The sequence below is a fragment of the Benincasa hispida genome, chromosome 8, assembly GCF_027475165.1.
Source record: "Benincasa hispida cultivar pf3 chromosome 8, pf3_genome.v1.1, whole genome shotgun sequence".
Lineage (NCBI taxonomy): Eukaryota > Viridiplantae > Streptophyta > Magnoliopsida > Cucurbitales > Cucurbitaceae > Benincasa > Benincasa hispida.
The window spans coordinates 33195622-33215610 of NC_143485.1; the positions used below are offsets into that span (position 1 = coordinate 33195622).

A 19989-nucleotide genomic window follows, 5' to 3' on the forward strand; every position below is an offset into this window, starting at 1 on the left:
ATCCAAGAAGATCAACAAGCCCAAAGACCAAACACCGAAGAAGATCAACAAGCCCAAAGGCCGATCGTTTAAGAAAATCAACCAAATTAAAGATTATAGTTTATTTTGAAAGCATCAAAATATTATGTATTAGAGATTGTACTCGCTTTCCACAAAATTAATACAAATATAAAGTTCAAGTTCCACGAAATAAATTTCTATTGAAATCTCGTGCAAACAGTGAGCTTACAAGTTCAACAATATTTAACACGATCTTCTTCCTTAGAGGTCGAAGATTCAGTTTCACAACCACAGTTGTTGTATATTAAAAGAAAAAAAATGATAATTCACTTATTGTTATTGCAACATTTCAATATATATAAAGATATATATAAGTATAGATATATGCTTAAAAGCAGTACACACAAACCGCTTATTTTGTCACAATAATAATCAGCTAGGCACAGTTGAGAATAAACATAAACCAAATATCATATGGTTCAAACTATATTAAAATCTATGATGAGGGAAACTTGGTATACTCTGTTCATGCCTAAAGAAATCGTAAGGATCCACCTCATTTTTAACATGTACCAACCTGTTAAAATTGTTACCAAAATACTTTTTACCCCAAATACAGGCTCGCTTGTAGCTTGTCTTTCCATACTTATCGTTTGATCCAATGTCAAGGTCTCTATAGTTGACATATGCGGCTCTAGGAGATTTCGAAACAAAAGGAGTCATGTAACTATAAATCTCTCTTATCCAATTTAAATGTCTTTTCTCTGCATCCACACCTTGTTCTTCCCACCCTATAATATAGCCAATCTTATATAGATTTCCAATTCTATGTGGAAAAGGAATTTCCGACTCGGAAATTTGACTCATCCTTCCTCCGTACGGAATAAGTCCAAGGTTTACTCCTTCTATATCTTGAGATTTTAATCTTTGCCATATGCCCTCAATTGCAGCTTTAGTGATGGGTTCCTTAACATAATCAGATTTGATTTTGAAGCTTCCATTGGCCAAAGGTGTTCTATTGAGAAAAGCTTCTAAGGGTTGATCATCAATTTGAAGCCCATTAGCTGTATAAACGGCTGATTCAATCCAACTAGTTTCTTTGCAATCTTCTTTTGCCAAATTCAATTCAGGAAATTTGTTCTTTAGGATTGTCAAAAGTTCATCTGCCTTTCCAAGAAACAAAGTGAAGAACAAAGCTGTTGGGTTTATTTTGCCTCCTTGAGCTGAAATTTTCCCACCTATGTGTCATCAACAATCATATATATTTGAGTTCAAATCAATATGTGTCAATCAACCATACAAATAACTCAACAACAACAAATACTCGAACATGTTTCAAAATCAAATAAACTTTAAATAACAATTAAAAGTTTAAGGGCAGGCCTAAACCCACGATCCGAGTTCAATTCAAAGTTAAAATTGGACTAGACAATAATATGACCAGTCTAGTTCAGCCTGATCGAGTCCATTTGTTTGTTGAGTTGGAAATAGATCACCATTTTGAAGAATGTCCTAACCAAAGGCCGGTCCGTTGAGACCATTTTCGTTCAATTCTCGTCAAGGCCAATCCAATGAACTTACTACTATTGGGTTAACCATATCTATATATATATAATTTTTCATATAATAATATTTTATATTTAAAAAAATAATTTTTAAAATATTTTTCACATTCAAATTTATAATTTTGATACAACAGATTTTAGAGAATATAACTTATTTTGAAAACATTTATAACTAATAAAATATTTGAGAACATAAAATATTAAATGAAACTTTGTAATACATATAATTTTTCAAGTAAATGAAAAAAATATCAACTTTTTTAAATAAATAGAATAAAAATAGAAATTCATTAAAATTTAATAAAAATTAATAATATATCGATATATAATTAAATAAACAATTAAATCCGTCCAAACTTTGTTTCAATAAGTCAAACTCAAATGTTGAACTTTGACTATTAAATATAGGTCAATCCAATCCAAAGCCAAATATTATCTTAACTTAGTTGGATTGAGCCTAATGAGCATGGAATAGCAACTAAAATAAGGAATTTGTAATGAATTTATCACCTATTTAAATTTAATGTTTTGTGTGATAATATTAAAATCTAAGTCAAATTTGTAGAAAAGTAACAATTAATCTTTGTTCCATTATTTAAAACCATTTGGTGTGGCTTCGTTTTCATTCAAATATTATTAATTGCAAAAAAAAAAAAAAAAAAAAAAAAAAAAATCAAAACATGTGAAACATCTAACATAAATAAATAATAACTCAATGAGAGAGTGAAAAAAATACCAGTCAAAATGATGCTAAGAAATAGATCTTCATCCAATTTGTTGGCTACATATTGCCACTGATCGATTAACTTGATTGCTCCTTCCTTCCAAGTTCTATTAGCTGTGCAAATCGTTACCGTCGCCGGAACCGGAACCAGCTTCACCTTCCACGCCACAACAATCCCAAAGCTCCCACCGCCGCCGCCTCTAATGGCCCAAAACAAATCCTCCCCCATCGACTCTCTATCATGAAACTCCCCATTTGCATCAACCAAGTAAGCGTCGATTACATTATCCGCAGCCAGACCATATTTCCTCAGCAATGTCCCATATCCACCGCCGCTGAAGTGCCCGCCAACACCAACAGTTGGACAAGTCCCTGCCGGAAAGGCCAAGGTTCGACTTTTCTCAGCAATTCTGTAGTAAAGTTCACCTAGAGTTGCCCCTGACTGAACCCATGCTGTACTTTGTTCGACGTCGACAGCAACAGAGCTGAGATTAATGAGATCCACTACGATGAATGGGTGGTAGGCGACGTAAGAAAGACCCTCGAAGTCATGACCGCCGCTTCGGATTCGGATTTGAAGGCCGTGAGATTTGGAGCAAACGACGGCTGCTTGAATGTGGGAAATATTTGATGGGGTTATTATGAGGAGTGGCTTTGGGATGGTGGGAGTTGAGAATCTGAGGTTTCTAATGGAGAAATTCAAGAGAGATGAATAGGAGGAGTTGGTGGGAGCGTAAACAAGATTGGTAATAGAGTAAGTATTTGGAGAATGATGGAGAAGACATTGAAGAAACTCCTCATATTTTATATAAGAAGAAGAAGTTGCAGACAATAATGAAGATGATGAACATAAAATAATAAAGGCAAGAGAAAGAGGGATTAATGGAGAAAACTTCATGGTCCGGTTGGGAAATTTTATGATTGAAACGTCCACTATTTATAGTCATTTGCATGGAACATCTGCAACCAGATGTGTTACCAATTAATACCTAGCGAGTTAACATTTCATAAAGATAAATGACTAGTTACTAATTTAAAATTATACCTGTCTTTATAAATTATATTACACGTGATATTACTTTCCAACTATCTCCATAATTATATGATATTGTTTATTTTGGGCATTAAGGATGATAGTCGATTTGGTTTTGCCGGTTAGAACCAAACCAAATGATACTTTTTGGTCTCATACAAGGTTCACAAAATTTCTTTGTTCCACGTTCTTTCTCTAACCAATGTGAGATTTTGTTCGCACTCATAACACTAAATGTCATTAGAATAAAATTGGGCTAACCTGACATTATAGAGATATAGAGATAAGTGCAATCAACCAACACCTAAATATATTTTTTCATCCTTCATCTATCTTTTTTGTCGAGTGGACCGACTAAAAGAGAAAAAACTTAAAGAAAAGGAATAAAGAAGAGTTTGCTACATTGGACAAGGATATAGTCTACAAAAGATACATTCAAACGGTTGTATACCATTTTTTTTAAAAAAATTTTATTTTCACGAGTTGGATATATATGATTAAGATTAATTAATTATCAGCTTAAGTATAATTCAATTAATTTAACACCCATCTCCTTTACTAGAGGTCAAATATTTAAATACTTCAACCTAGTGGCAGATCTAAAATTATTGTTAAGGGGTTTAGTTTAATGCTTAGCAAAAATATTAAGATGAGTAAAGAAAAAAACATTAAATCATAAATTTAGTTCACGAACTTTCAGTTTGTGTCTTATACATTATTAAACTTTAAAAATGTCTAATAGGCCTCTAAATTTTTAATTTCACGTTTACTATATTCTTCACATATATGAATTTTAAAAAACTAAATTGACCTATTAGATATAAAATTTAATTTGTGTCTAATGAAATTTAACTTTTTAGTTTTGTTTTCAGTAAAACCATGATTTTTTTAAAATAACATTATATATCTAATACTCTATTACTCTATTAAACACAAAATTAAAATTTTTGAAATTTATTAGTTACAAAATTAAAAATCTAAACCTTAATACATACAAACAAAAGCTTATGTTTCGACCTTTTAAAGTTGATAGACTAAATAACTGTGAGCATCAAAATTTAAAGAATGAACTTGTAATTTAAACTAAAAAGTTATTGATTTGTTGTTCAATATGTTTTAATTTACTACACAATTGAATAGTAATTCATATAATTAATTTTTTCAATTTACTGCACATTTATGCATTGTCATAACTAGTATAAATATAATAGTCTAATAAAAAAATAGAATAGAATTGGAGTCTATTAAGGAGGATTAGAGAATTCTACCAATGTGCCAGATAACAATCTTGTCAACTAAAACTTCTTTGATTTATACTAATATAAAATACATTGAAGTTACTCATTTTATTTTATATTAGTATAAAACAAATAAAAATTGAAGGGGCTTGAACACCATAAAGTCTATGGTATATTTGTCCGTACTTCCATCCTCACATAAGGAAGTAATTAAAAAAAAAAAAAGAAAAATCAAGACGAAAAGTTTAGTTTTGCCTTTAATATCTTCATTAATGAAAAAAAAATCAGTATATTATATAAGAAAAAAATTTGGATGCATTCTAACTATCTATTGTGCGGTTCCTGTTTAACCAATTAAAAATTGACACGTGATATTTCATTTTTTAGAAAAAAATTATTAAATTTTTTTTTTTCTATGCACGTTTTTGTTTTGTTTTGGTTTTCTTGGAAATGGGTACCAAAAAAAAAGTTAAATCATTGACTACTAGTTTTAATCGTGCATATATTTCTTCAATCAAACTAATGGTTATATCTATTATCAAAAGAGAAAAAAATAATGGATATATCAAACCTATACCTATCAATTTATTTTGTTAAGAAAATTCTTCCGCAGGTGCGATTACTTGGGAAGAAAGAAAAACAAAGTGATAAATAACTTGAGAACAAAGAAAAACAGAGAGAGAAAATTAATATTTTAGGGACAAAAAATTTCAAAGCCTTTGACATTTCAAACCAATCAAATTTCATTTTTTTACCACCTAAATTACATAATCAAATTATCCGAAGACAAAAAAAAAAAAAAAAAACAGAAATTCCCCCTTAGAAACGTTAAGGCCCCTACCATCTATATGTTAAACTAATTTCTCATTCATGTGTAGCACGTAATATCATACATGATTCTATAATATGATTTTTGATAAACATAATAACTTAATATCAAACAATTATAACAACAGAGATAGTGATATACATTAATTGATAATCCAATTCAGTGCAATATCGTCTACGTTTCGGGGATTGTGTGCTTGGTAGAAAGAAACTTAACTATATAAAGAGTTTAACAATTACAAAAAAGTATTTATTTAATAGACTATTTTTTTACTGACTTATGTACAACTTACTCTTTAGTTTCAACTTAGGCTTCCCTAACTTCCACGGTAACGTATCTCTAATCTTTATATGTAAATCCACTCAATACAAAGTACTTAGGTCTTCATAAAGTGTGAGATCCCTTGACTTTCAACATACTTAGGCTCTCTCTAAGTGTGAGATTCCCTTACTCCATTAACAAGCTTTTACCATGCTTTGATTGAGCTCTCCTCAATACAATATCAAAAACTCGTCCTGGGTTCTCTATGTGATTCGCTACATTCAACAATTGATCAATGAAGTCTCATTGACGACTAAAATAAATTCCCGATGGGAAAAAACTAAGTCTTTTTAATTACAATTCACACCATTTTTAATAAAGAGGCTTACCTTATATAAAAGATAGCAGCCTACAAAATATATAGGAATATGCCTGATGGAGAAGGAAAAAAATATTATGCAAAATTTGTTGTCTGTCACACATAACATCTTCTTGGACATCATTATATAGGACATGTTGTAAAACATGTCACTAAGGATAGAGAAGCATTCAACAAAAATGCAATGCACATATCTACATATGAAGAATCTATCTTCAATAAAAATCAACTTGACATAACACATATTACAAAAACATGTTTCTAACAAGATACAAGACATGTTGTGAAGCATATTGTTTAAGTTTTGTGGATAACAAAACTAGTCAATCATACTACAGTAACATATATCATTAATTTTTTTTTTTTTTTTTAAATAAACTCATTTATTAACAAGATTGGAAATTTTGAATCATATTCTCTCCATTCTTATTTAGTGGAATATTGATATTCTATATATTGGATGAAATAGGTATAAAATTAAGATTTTGTTTGTTATCATCAAATATCAACTAGTTTTGAAATATATTTTACACTTCAAAAAGGTTAGAAATTCTAATCCCCACATTATTTTAATAGTAAATGATAAATATTTTATTTTGAATGATTATTATTCTTTGTCTCATATGACTTATATTATAATGTTTTAATTATTTAAAGATTCATCATTTAATTAACCGATATTGACCTATATTTTCCAATGAGTAATATATATGTTAGGTATTGAACATATTGGTTGAAATTATGTATTCAACAAACAACTCTTTTGACTATAGAAAAATTTAAGCCTTTCAACTCAAATAACCAATTTTTGGAAATCAAATTTTCGTTTTAAAAAATATTTTAATTCATGCATTTCATAAAGTTTGAATTGTGTTATAATATTTTAATGTCTTATCTCAATAGGGATCTTATAAGTAAAATATGTATAAAATTAGATGAAATAAACGTACACATCAATGTTTTTCGTCATCCGTTTTTTTGTTGCATTTAACAACGTTCCAATAATATCGAGAGCATGAAATAGTGTTAATTTGAGCATATAGCTAAGCTCTAAACTAAAAGATGTTTAAATTTCTAGTCCCTACATGTTATTGTATTAAAAGAAAAAAAAAATGCATTTAAACTAACTTTGAATCATGTACTTTGTTGGGATAATATCTTTAAATTTTCAAAATTTGCATCAATTTGTAAACTTTAAAAGCAACCCCTTACCTTTATGGATATAAACAATTCTACATACCTTGTTTTAATAATAATATCTTTCAACTTTCAAAGTTGCATTAATCTCCCTACTTTTAGTGCATAGACATAAGCAGTTTATAAACCTTCCATCTATCTTTATGTGCCATTTTCTCGCTCATCTTTGCTTTAACCTAAGAAACTTTTAAAATAATAAGTAAACATATACAAACACCAATATCAAGTGCCTATCTAAAAAACGATACGTCCTTTCTCAAAAAGCATATTGTACTATTGTGAACAACACCCTAGATCTTTGACTAAACAGTGCATTCAACAATTTTGAAGATAGATTAAATTATAACCAAAATTATCTGCAGGTATCTTTGTATATACTAAATCCGAACGTGTTAATTAGGGATGTTTGTGTCGCACCCCATTCCAGAATACTATACTAAATTTGTCTCACACTATTCAAGATGATTGTACTAAATTACCTAGGATGAGCTATTATGACAATAGACTTCAAGGGTGCAAAAATGAACCATCAATGTGTAAATAACAGGTCTTGGAAATCTCATAGAAATTCTTTTAAATCATACGTGATCACAAATTATTTGAGATTCCATAAAATATAGGTAAATGATAAAACATTTTCTAAAATAAACTAGTAAAAAGAATGATTAACTGTTGCGAAAACAACAATTAAAGAACACAAAAAGGAACGTAAAGATAGAGAAGATCGACACACAGATATACGTGGTTCACTAATAGTGTGTTAGCTACGTCCACGGACAGAGTGAGAACATTATTATTAGATAGAATAATACAACGAGACCCTCATACTTGGTTGTTCAAAGCGCCAGCAAATAGATCTAAGACATTTCAACACTGACTTTCACACTATGGATCATAAGCCATTACAACTTCGGTCCAACTTGATCTTTCGAATTAACCATAACGTAAATAAATTATGAATCACCTATACTTTTCAAAAGGGAATAAACATAAATTATTTACTTAACCATTTAGACTAACTAATCATCCTTATATAGCACCCATTAATCAAATCCTCAAATCACCATTCTCTCTCCTCATTCAACCATGATACTTAAAAACAAGTTTTAACTCACGAAAATTGGAGGAGAGGTTTTCTGGTTTTTTAGCTTGTTGAAGAATAACTTCTTGAACCTTCAAAAACTAAAAAATTCAGCAATTGCATCAGTTTTTCCACTCAATCAAGAGTGGTTTTATTACATGACTCTCATGCAAACTGATCACTTGAAGTCAGCTACTCCTTGAATTTGGTAATGGAATTATGTGTAAGAAGTGACAACCTTCTTGTTTGAAAGTGGAAAAATCCCACATTTCCCTTTTGATTTCAAAATTGATTTTCAAAATAAAAACTTTTTCCAATTTTAATTCTTTAATTAAAATTGATTTTTTATTAATTTTACAAAAAATAATTCAATAATCATTTTTTCTAATAAAGTTAATAATTAATAATTACTTAAGCAATTTAATTAATTCAATTAATTTAATATCAAATATTATATTAATTTATCACCAATTTCATTACCATAAATCCCTATTCATGAAATTAATATTTAAATCATATTTATATATTAATCGATTCTCCAATTACGTTTAATTCCAAAATTAAACGTGAAATTATATCACATTTAATTACTAATTCCCTTAATTCGAATTTGGACGTTTCAAATCAACTTATCACGTTATTCTAAGGCTAATTCTGATTGTGAGCTAGTGAGGGGACCTAATGGACCTATAGATCATGGGCTCCAACGATCCGAGATTAATTGGCCAAACTCTTTACACCGAATTAACCTCCATTCGTTAACTACCGGGTCATTCCACTAAAGCACAGTAGTTGCAATCTTCTCACTGTAGATATACTGTGTCAACTTAATATAACCATGATTAGTAAATTAACCCTTCACAAGTTGTTCGTAATAACGGTTGGGTCACAAGACTGTTTTACCCCCGAGATTACCTCTTATTTCTTAAGTTCCACTGATCCTCTAATGAATAATTTGTTTATGATCCAATCAACAAGCAGAATCCCTATCGGGTCAATGAGAGGGTGCACCCCTTGTTCAGGACCCGAAATCAACACTTAAGAGAATACTCTCTGCTATCCTTAAAAGCGGGTAAGAACGAATTCCGTCTTGCACCCTATGTCCCTAGCTATCTACCCGATCTTACTCCTAAAATGAAGGGCTTATTGAGCCGGCACTGTTGAGCCAACCCTCACCTATGCAAATCTAAGGATAATCTCAAATAAACAGGAGTTCGTAGTTAGCTTAGGATTAAGGTCAAGTTACCTAGGTTATCGCTATGAAATAGTCAATCTTAAATAGTAAACAGCGCTATAAAGTAAGAGTGACTTATTTCATGGTTCGATCTTATGCAAACTCATTGCACATAACACTCCCACTCCTCATGTCAACATGTGAATGAATCAAAATCACTTCATTTGTAGCACTTTACAACTCTTTGTAACAACTACAGAGTGTGTCGCATCCGATAGTGTTACCAGAATAAGGCACCCAACATTATTCATATACTATAGATCATTTTGACTATTTATTCGAATCTCTACACAAAGTTCAGGTACTCATGTAATAGTCATGACTCTTTTAGTTTATTAGAATTATTTCTAAAACGAAATAAGCAATTCACATATTCAATAACAACTTTATTGATTTACAAAATGAGTTTATTGTTTACAAACCAGGAATTTTAGGACAAAAAACCCAACAAACTTCCACTTGAACTAAAACTTCAGTGGTAACATAGATATGAATACATTGAGTTTTTAAATTTTACAGAGAAATACAATAAACTAGGGTATCACATTATTGAGGTTGATGCCCCAAACTCTCGTAGGATCCTGTAGTTTGTAAACACTCGTATGAACAAACGTTTGTGATATAATAATATGAGATATTTTCTTCACTGTTGTCTATAAAATATGAGATATTTTATTTACATTTACCACAAACCAATAAATTAAGATTTCTGGTTGTTGTTGTAATTTAAGCATGTATGTGGAGACATACAAGTGGATCATGCCTTAAGTGATAACCTAAATGGTCTGTAGTATATGGATATAAGAGGGAAATCTTATCCCCAGGACACTAAAGACACTACCCGCTTTGTAGATAGTTACAAGTGTTGTGACGTGCTACAGATGGTCTAACCTGATCATTCATGTGGAGACATGCGAGCGGGGGTGTCTTATACAAAAGAGTTTGTATAAGACCGGAACACGAAGTATTTAGTCTCGTTATATAACGCCATTCATGACAGAGACTTTCATTTCACTACGATGACCGTAGGTAACATGAACTTAATCTTGAGTGAGTTGGGAACTCTTACCTATGAGGGTAGTCTTTTAATTTGCATGAGTGTGAGTGGCCAAATTGTCGACTCAAACCTACCACTTTGGGGATTTTTCTGATTGGGGAGCTGAGAACTCAGCTACACAAGATGGAATTCACTCATTTCCCGAAGCAGGTGTAAGTAGATAGCTTGCTCCCTTAAGGGCTAATTCATGGGCTTGAACGATGTGGCGTCACACACCTTCTCAAGGCCCGAGAGGTGTCCACTAATAGTAGGACTATGATGTATTTTTTATTAGAGGGATCAGTGGTACTTAAGGAGTTAGATGTAACTACAGGGGAAAAACGGTAAATTGACCCAATTATACTTACGAGCGATATGTGAAGAGTTATCATACTGTTGACTAGTTATATCCGATGGATACAGAAATATATCTTTGGTGAGAAGAATGTAGTTGTTGGTCTTTTGTGGAGTGTCTGGCAGTTAACGGATGGTGGATCTCGTGATTAAAGAGTTCAATCAGCTATTCACGTACTGTTGGAGCTTTAAGCCACAGGTCCATAAGGTTTCTTTGGTAGCTCAATGGGTTCAAGTTGAGAATAAGTTTTTGGGTCTGTTTTTAGTGTTTAAATTGACAATAGGGAGTTTGATTATATATGACATGATTAAACTGGTTCAGTTATAATTGATATGATGTATGAGATACATTAATTGGAGGAATTTGATATAAATATGAATTATATCAAGTAAAGGAGAAGAGAACTATGGTTAAATATTACATATGATGTGATATTAAAACGGTAGGTTATAAATATAATATGATAAGTTAGTTATTATATTTATTTATAATTAAAACAATTATATGATATTTGTTGGTAGTTTCTTCTTTAACCGTGCGTGAAAGTGAGAGGTTATATTCAGTTTTCATAATTGAAGGATAAAATGAAAAATGTTTTCATTTTGTAAGGTGTCGCTTCATAAAGTACACTTCTGATCGTTTAGCTCAGAGAGACTACACGATAGCTTTCAAGTGTTTTTCTAAATGATCGTGTACACGTGCTTTTCTGAAAACGATCGCGTAGCAAGCGAGATTCACGAAACGATCATGTAGCATTTTACTAAATGATCGCGTGGCAAGTGATATTCACTAAACAATCGTGTAAACGATCAAGCCTGTTTTTCTAAACGATCATATACCTACTGAGTTTTACTAAACGATCAAGCACACAAAGTCTATATGATAGACTGTTCCTTCTCCCACTTGCTTGGTCGCTTTGTTCGATCGTTGCCTCCTCCAACCCTTTACCAAATTCATAACAGAGTCCACACCTCCTGGATTCTCACTCCGAAAATACCAAGGTTACTATGTGGTGGTGTCTGAGAGGTTACTTGTTCGTGGAGAAGATTATTCGTGATTGACCAGACATTTGGCTAGACGATCATAGAAACAATGAGAGGTTGTTGGTCCATGTCTTCATGAGAGCGAGAGATCTGTAGAAGAAAAGTTCTTCAAAGGTATGTCTCTTGTCTCTTTTGTTATTAGTTTCTAAAGCATTGTTGTAATTTGTTAGAAAATGCATACTTAGTTTGTATGTTTGTGAATGCTTGTAATTATGTCACAATGAACTTGGATCGATCGTGCTTCCTCTTACAGATTCTCTTTGATAAGAGTTCCTTCACACATACCCATAGTTTGCCTTTAGGTATCACATACCCATGGATTTTTCTCCCACTTGTCCTAGGTTATACAACTCATAGTCCTGGTCTCACTAGGTGATCCTCAAACACTTTAACTGAGAGGATCCCTGCAAACATGTTAGTATATAGCAGATTTCAATTCAAAACAATATGGGGAATGCATCTTATTTCCCCAACTTCTTGTTTCTCAATACTGTCACCAAGACCTGATGACTTAAGTTTCCACCAAACCCAAACTATGGCTAGGCTATTATACATTCCTACCATTACACCGAGGTACCCTAAACTCTTTAAGTAAGATGCATCTGACCTGTCCAAATAACTTTTGTTACAGTGTCAGCTTTAATTAATAACTATTTCACTTTTCTTTTTATTGAAACTAAATAATACATGGTGATCTCGTATACTTTTCTGGAAAAAAAGTTTAGTATTTGTCAACACAAACACTTGATTTTCTTTTACTTGAAAAGTATACTACTTTTGGTTTGCCTATATATAGGCATGCCATCTAAATGATATTCCAATGCTTAAGGGTTTGACACTAACACATGTGTCGATCTATTCCAAATTACTAAACTATGTAAACATCTTTTACATATCATAAACAACTTTTATGAGTTCTCCATATCTCATATGGAATTTTAAAAACACCTTAAAATTAGAATGTTGTTCAAAATAATTAAGACAACTAGGTATAGAGAGTTACCACTTGATTTCATGTTCTATCAAAACAGCCTTAGAAATCTCAGACTCTTTGTATTCTTTACCTAACAAGTTTTATACACATTGAACCTTTCAAATGTTCTAAACTTATTACTTAGGTAAACATAACCATTTGCCTTATTGTTTTTCAACCGTTAAATATCTAAATATTTGAAATGACCTTGAACTTTGGTTGGTTTTAACAAAAGTTGCTTTATAGTAGAATAAATATAAAATATATTTTTTACATAAGATAAAACTTGTCCTTTACAAAGATAAAAACAACTTTTATTACAATAATAAAAGTACAAGGATTCATCTCTTGTCAGCAACTTCAAGATCTCCCACTGGTTTTACTGAGATACTCTCCCATGTTCACAACTTGGAGCATTATCTCATTGTAAGCAATCCTCATGAACTAGTTTCCTTGTTTTGCTTTTTTCGCTATTTTCTCCACAAGGTATTGTGGGAAGCTTCTCTTCCAGTATGCATCCTCGCTGCAATACAAACATTTTTCTTTATCTACAGCTTTTACCTTGCCTTTGCGGCCAGTAGAAGTTTTCTTTCTCCCTTTCCCCTTATTATTCTTCAAGGGAATACTCTTATTTTTAGAAGAAGAAATAACATCAAGCTTTTTAGAGGAGGATCCTCTTTTCTTAGTAGTGGCAACATTTACCTCCGCTTCTTGTCTTTTTGTTCTTAAAATGGACTGAAAAGCCTGTAGCTCATTGAGAAGTGTAATAAGGTTGTATTCTATATTGTTCATTAATGCGTTAGTGCAAAATTGCAAGAAGTTCTTTGGAAGAAACTCTAGAATAAAACCGACTTGGCTCCTCTCATATTCGACAACTCTGTTTACCTCTATCACATTGAAACAGACCATCATGTCTAGGACGTGTTCTCTAACAGATGCCCCTTTTTTCATTCGGTAGTTGTAAATATATTTGATAGCATCATGCCTCAGGGAGAAGGATGGATGTCCAAACATCTCATGTAGAGATTCCATAATCTCTTTAGCAGTATACATGATTTCGTGTTTTTTAGCCAAGACATCAAATATGTTGGCAAGAATGTAGACATGGGCTCTCTCATTCGTCTTCGTCCATTTGTCATATGCTTCTCCAAACAGTTCGGTTTGCATTTGAGCTAGGGATGGTAGGATACTTCTCTGTCAAAATGAACCTTAAATCATCTATCACTAGGATTGTATGCAAATTTGATTTTCATGTAGCATAATTATCCCAAGTTAATTTATCCGAAGCCAATAATTGTACTAATGAACTAGTCATTCTGAAAATGTAAATAAATTCTTTATTAGTGAATTGCTTTTAAACCCAATCATGTTTTAGCAATGTAATAATGTACCCAAAATTTATTATTTTTGCAACAATACCATAGTGAGTCAGAATAAGTGCTATCGAGGGGCAGTCAAATACTCATTCACTAAAGCAAGACATTTTTTACTAAATACTATCTATAGAATAACTCATATTCCGATGGTCATTTAGCTACCGTTTTCAGTTAGAACTTACTAACACTTACAAATGTAACCCTTCATTTTCAAACCTCAGAAGTTAGCCCCAATGATGCTACCGAATTGAAAATTCAAGGTTGGAAAACGACCTAAGAAATCCTATCAATTTCTGGAGTTTGAGTTGTTTCGAATCCTATGTTACAACCTTCCGAGGAGATAGCCAGCGTTAAACGACTAACAAAAGCCGCCTAAAGCTAACCAGTAGGCGCAACATAGGAATCTCACGATCCAAACCAACGGAAGAGACCGCAGGACACGTTGACTTATATCCTTTACCCACTTACTATGAACTACTTCCCTCATTCACCTTGATCTTGGCTCCATGAAAACACTTTCCAGATGGAGCAGTCGAGATATAATCTGCTAGGGTTGATGCCCTAAATCTCGTAGAGTACTTTGTAAACCTTGTATGAACAACCTTGTCTGTGATTAATAATATATGATATTTTATTCACTTTTTCTATGAAATATGTGATATTTTAGTTGCATTAACCACAAACCAATAAACTGACATCCAAGGTCATCATTATAAGTTAAACATTTATGTGGAGATATACAAGTGGATCATGTTTAAGTGATAACCTAAATGGTCTGTAGTATACAGACAAGGTTGGGTACCTTATCTTGGTAACACTATGAGTATGGCCCGCTTTGTAGATATTACAAATGTTGTAAAGTCCTACAAATGATCTGATCCTAATCATTCATGTATCAGACATGCGAGCGAGGATATTCTATACAAAAGAGTTTACATAAAACCGGATCACGAAATGCTTAGTCTCATTATATAACGCCGTTCATAATAGAGACTTTCATTTCACTAGGATGACCATAGGTAACATGACCTTAATCGTGAGTGAGTTGTGAACTCTTGCCTATGAGGGCAGTCTTTTGATTTGTATGGGTGAGAGTGGCCAGATCGCCAACTCAACAAGCTTACCATTTTTAAGATTCGTCTCATTGAGGAGCTGGAAACTCAGCTCAACAAGATGGAATTCACTTCTTCCCCGAAGCAGGAGTAAGTAGATGGTGAACAATGTGGCGCCATACCCTCTTCTGGCCCGAGAGGGGTTTAATCATAGTAGGACTATGATTTAATGTTCATTAGAGGGATCAATTGTACTTAAGGAGTTAGATGTAACTACAAGAGCAAAAAGGTAATTTGGTTCAGTTGTACTTACGAGCAATTTGTGAAGGGTCATCATACTGTTGATTGGTTATATCCAATGGACACAGAAATATATATATAGTACGAAGAGTGTAGTTGTCGGTGTTTAGTGGAGTGCCCGACAGTTAATGGATGGTGGATAATGTAGTTAAAAAGTTCAATTAATTATTCACGTATCGTTCGAGCTTCAAGCTACAGGTCCATAAGGTCCCCTTGGTAGCTCAAAATAATTTAGTTGAGAATTAGTTTTTTGGTTATTTGAATTGTTTAAATTAATAAGAGGAAATTTAATTATATATGATATAATTAAATTGATTCAATTATATATGATATAATTATTATAATGTATTTGATACATTATTGTTTAATTGGAGGAAATAAATATTTGAATGAGATTCAAATATATTTTTCTATGAATGAGATTCATAGTTGTTAAATTTAATATGAATATGATTTATATTTAATGGCATAACATAGAGAAAAAGAACTATAGTTTATATTGTATTTCATGCAATATTAAAACTATAGGCTATAAATATAATATGATAAGTTAGTTATCGTATTTATTTATATTATTTATTATTTTGAATAATAATCCATTCTTTATCTCCAACAACTTTAGTGGGTGGTTGAGTAGTTTTTATGGCAAATGGGATAAATAAAAAATATATATTTTTTTTCCATAACAAGACTACTTGAAAAAGAGAGAGTCTATACGATAGATTTATACACTACACGATTGAAGTTTTTTGCTATGCGATAGTGTTCTTCTTCAATCTTCTTCCTCCTCAAAACTAAAAATGTCTCCTTACCAAAATAGTCAGAGTCCACAACTCTTAGGTTCTCACCTCGAGCATACTGAAGGTTCCAAGTGCTTGTGTCTTCCATTTTGGTTTGTGATTTTCTTGAAGAGGGTCTTCAAGTTCCGTTGCTGATTTTAGAGTTCGTGATAGTTCAAGGGTTTTACGAGAAGAAGTATTCTTCAAAGGTACAATCTCCTCTATTTCTTGATTAAAAAGCATGCTGTAATTTTATTTAGAACGTGTAATATGTATGTTTGCTGTAAATTCGTGTTTTCAATCTAAATGGAATTTGGACGATCTACTTCCGCTCATGGATCTCTCTTTAAAAACGAGTTCCTTCATAATCGAGACGAAGCATTGAACGGATCTCACGGTTTGAATTTTCTAGGGACGTAAGAGTTGAATCAATATATTGTATATTTGATTTTATATTGAATAACTTTTTTTCATTCACTTTGATCTTGATCCATGCAAACACATTCTGAATGGAGCAATCGAGGTATAATCGACACGAAGTGTTGTACGGATCTCACGGTGTGAACATTTTAGGACGTGAGATTTAAAATAAAAAACTCACTTTTGATTTTACTATGAACAACTTCCCCTATTCACCTAGATCTTGATTCAGGCAAACACTTTCTGAAAGGAGCAATCGAGGTATAATTGACACAAAACGAAGCATGAAACTCGATGTGAACTCTTAGGGACGCGACAGCCAAAAATAGCGTATCACATATGTTATTAATCTCCCTCTAAAGTTATAAAATTCCCATTGAAGTGTGCTAATAACATACATATATGTTATTAAATTCCCACTGAAGTGTTCTAACATTTGTTTGGGTGTATCTTTACTTAGGAATGTTCCGACTAATTAAACAACCTAAATCTAGGTGTTTATCCAAGTATAATGTTTATATTTGGGTTTAACTTACGATGTCTAGATGATAAACTAGTTTTAAAACTCACTTGCTCACGTATAGTTCATAAAACTGGTTAACAACACTCAATTATTCAACCATAATCTCCATGTAGGAGGTGTTCTATAGACCGTCAACTTAAATACCACCCGTCTTTAATAGGATTATATACCGGTTGAATTTGTAATCAAAGATAACGACATATTTTATAACAAACTATAAAACTTGGGAAGAGCTGAAAACCTTCGGTTTAAGTATGCAATCTCTGAGTCAAATGCATCAAGTTCTTCTCCCCTTTTGCATTACACACAGCTGAAAAAATTTAGGGTTTCAAAATTCCTTAGATTTCATTTATTCTTCTTCGATTGCACCTAAGGTTTCATATTCCTTCAGATTAGGTCGCACAAGCTCCAAGCTGGTCATAAATATTTATTCTCTTTATTTTTGCCAGCTTCTGTACTTGCTTTCTTTATTCTCCTCATTCTATTTATTTATTTATTTATTATTATTTTTTTTTTTAGTAAATTCTTCCTCAAACGATTTTCCTTTTTCACTTTGAAATTTCACCTTCATCGCACATATTTTTCCTTTTTTTGTGTTCACTTTGTTTTTGTTAGCTTCAGTATTTGCTTTCTTTCATTTTTTTTCTTAGGAAAAATAATTAAAAGAAATAATAATAATTATAAAATAATAATAATAAAAAGATATTTTTTATTAAAAAGACACAAAAATGGCGGTGCACGTTGGATTTCGTGGGTCTCCTCACTCCCTCTAAAACATGAATACCTTTTGGGACACAAACCCAATGTCCAACTTGGGCGTATAAAAAGGAGAGTGCATTTTCAACTTAATCAATGTGGGATTCTCAAAAGTCAACTTACTTTTAAAACTCATTTTTCACTAATAATCCCCCACTTGAAAATTTTAAAACATAAGAAAAACATTTTTCATCGAGCAGTTTCAGTCTATACAACACTGTGAGTAAGCAAAAGTATCTTATGACTTGAACTTTTACGTAGTGTAGATGATTCCAAATATATACTAGAATGTAACCCTTGGTTTTGAACTCTATCTCTAACAACATCTCACACATAGTGTCATTAGGGTGTAGTTCGAAAACCCATGCTTGAAGGTCTAGCACGTGTATCTCGGTTTAGTGAATGCTCTAGAGAGTTTGCCTAAAAAACTTCATAGGAAGCGGTCCCCATTTCCACATTCACATAGATGAGTCTATCAAAAGTACACCTGTAGTTAGGTACCCCACTTGACATCAAGTATAGATCTCATTAAGAACTGAGTTCAACCTCTCTTATGCTTCAGGATATCATGCTTAGCATGATACACTATATAACTTTGTGTTTGTTTTAGCATGATACACTATATATCACTTGTGATCTATTATTATCCGTTGAACCTGTTTCTTGGGATCTCCAGTCTACAAGTTGTGTTTTCATCAGAGTGATTCATCTTTCTATAGGCATGAGTCCCATCATTTCTGAAGTTTTGAAAGCCTTCTTTCTGGCTAGTTCTTTCGTCGAATGATCTGCCAATTTTTTATTAGTCCATATATGATCCACTCTAACTATATCAATAGTGAGAAGTTCTCTAATGATTCTGTGCTTACGAGGTGATGTCACCTCTTCCTCTCTCTCTATTTCTTAGTACAAAAAATACTCACTTGAGAATTACAAACTTACAGAGATATACATGCTCTTTCTATTTTCTAAAATTTACAGAAGAATTAAATTTGTTTTAAGTTTATTGCGAAACTTAATTCACTTACAGGGCCAATTGAATTTGAATTGGTGAAACTGACGTGGAAGGAAACTTCAAGTGTGGCTTCAGTAAAGGTAATTTTTGCTTCATCCATTTCAACATTTACTCTAATTGATTCTTTGATCTTTTTTGAGTTCATAAACTAAGGACTTTGTTTCTTAAATTTTACTCTCTTCCTTCGTTGAATCGCTTCGGTTCATTGTAAAAGTACAATGATTAAAATTGGATAATTTAAATTATAAGATGTAAAATAGAACAAACTTCAAATTATATAGACCAAATTGATATTTTAAACCAAGATCAATCTCTTTTTCTCATATGTTCATTGTTAAAATATTGATCAGGTTATGTAGCTTTTGTTTCACTCTTGCCTGGTATAGACACTTTCACATCTAACATTCATATATTTAGTGAAATTTGCAATCCTTCATTTAGATGGTATCCTTCTAAGGTAAATGTGGTATATTGCCGGTGTAGGGTTGTGAAGTTATGTAGTTTAATAAGCATTATCAACCTACCATCTCAGGTCATATTTAACCAATAATCATCTTGAATGTACAGAAAAAACAAGTTACAAACTACTTTGGCAATATAAGAAATAAAGTTAAACCCCATACTAACATATTTATTCAGTGCAGGTGGATGTTCACATTGGTCAGGCTCTACTTTGAACTCCCGCAAAGATGCTGGTGTGGGTGGATATACATATCAAATTATTATGGTCTTGTTAATGTCGTCAATTGTCCAAGAATTGAATCAGAATTTCGAGATAAATGATTTTATGGCTTTTGCTTCTTTGGGTTTGTTAAAAAGTAGG

The 19989-nt window shown here is 32.1% G+C and overlaps 1 protein-coding gene across 1 annotated transcript; it reads right to left on the reverse strand.

Annotated features, from left to right (window-relative positions):
- Positions 1-304: 304 nt before the first annotated feature.
- On the reverse strand, positions 305-3324 carry LOC120083596 (tetrahydroberberine oxidase-like). The gene is made up of 2 exons (XM_039039415.2): positions 2302-3324; positions 305-1238 (listed from the first exon to the last, which is right to left on the reverse strand). The coding sequence occupies exons 1-2, from the start codon at positions 3185-3187 to the stop codon at positions 490-492; spliced, it is 1635 nt and encodes a 544-aa protein (XP_038895343.1). The 5' UTR covers positions 3188-3324; the 3' UTR covers positions 305-489.
- Positions 3325-19989: the final 16665 nt, after the last annotated feature.

Excerpts from the sequence above, each read along its gene's own strand:
- LOC120083596 (XM_039039415.2), bottom strand. The coding sequence starts at position 3,187 with ATGAAGTTTTCTCCATTAATCCCTCTTTCTCTTGCCTTTATTATTTTA. Across the intron at positions 1,239-2,301 it reads TCTTAGCATCATTTTGACTG|GTGGGAAAATTTCAGCTCAA; the intron begins GTATTTTTTTCA and ends GATGACACATAG.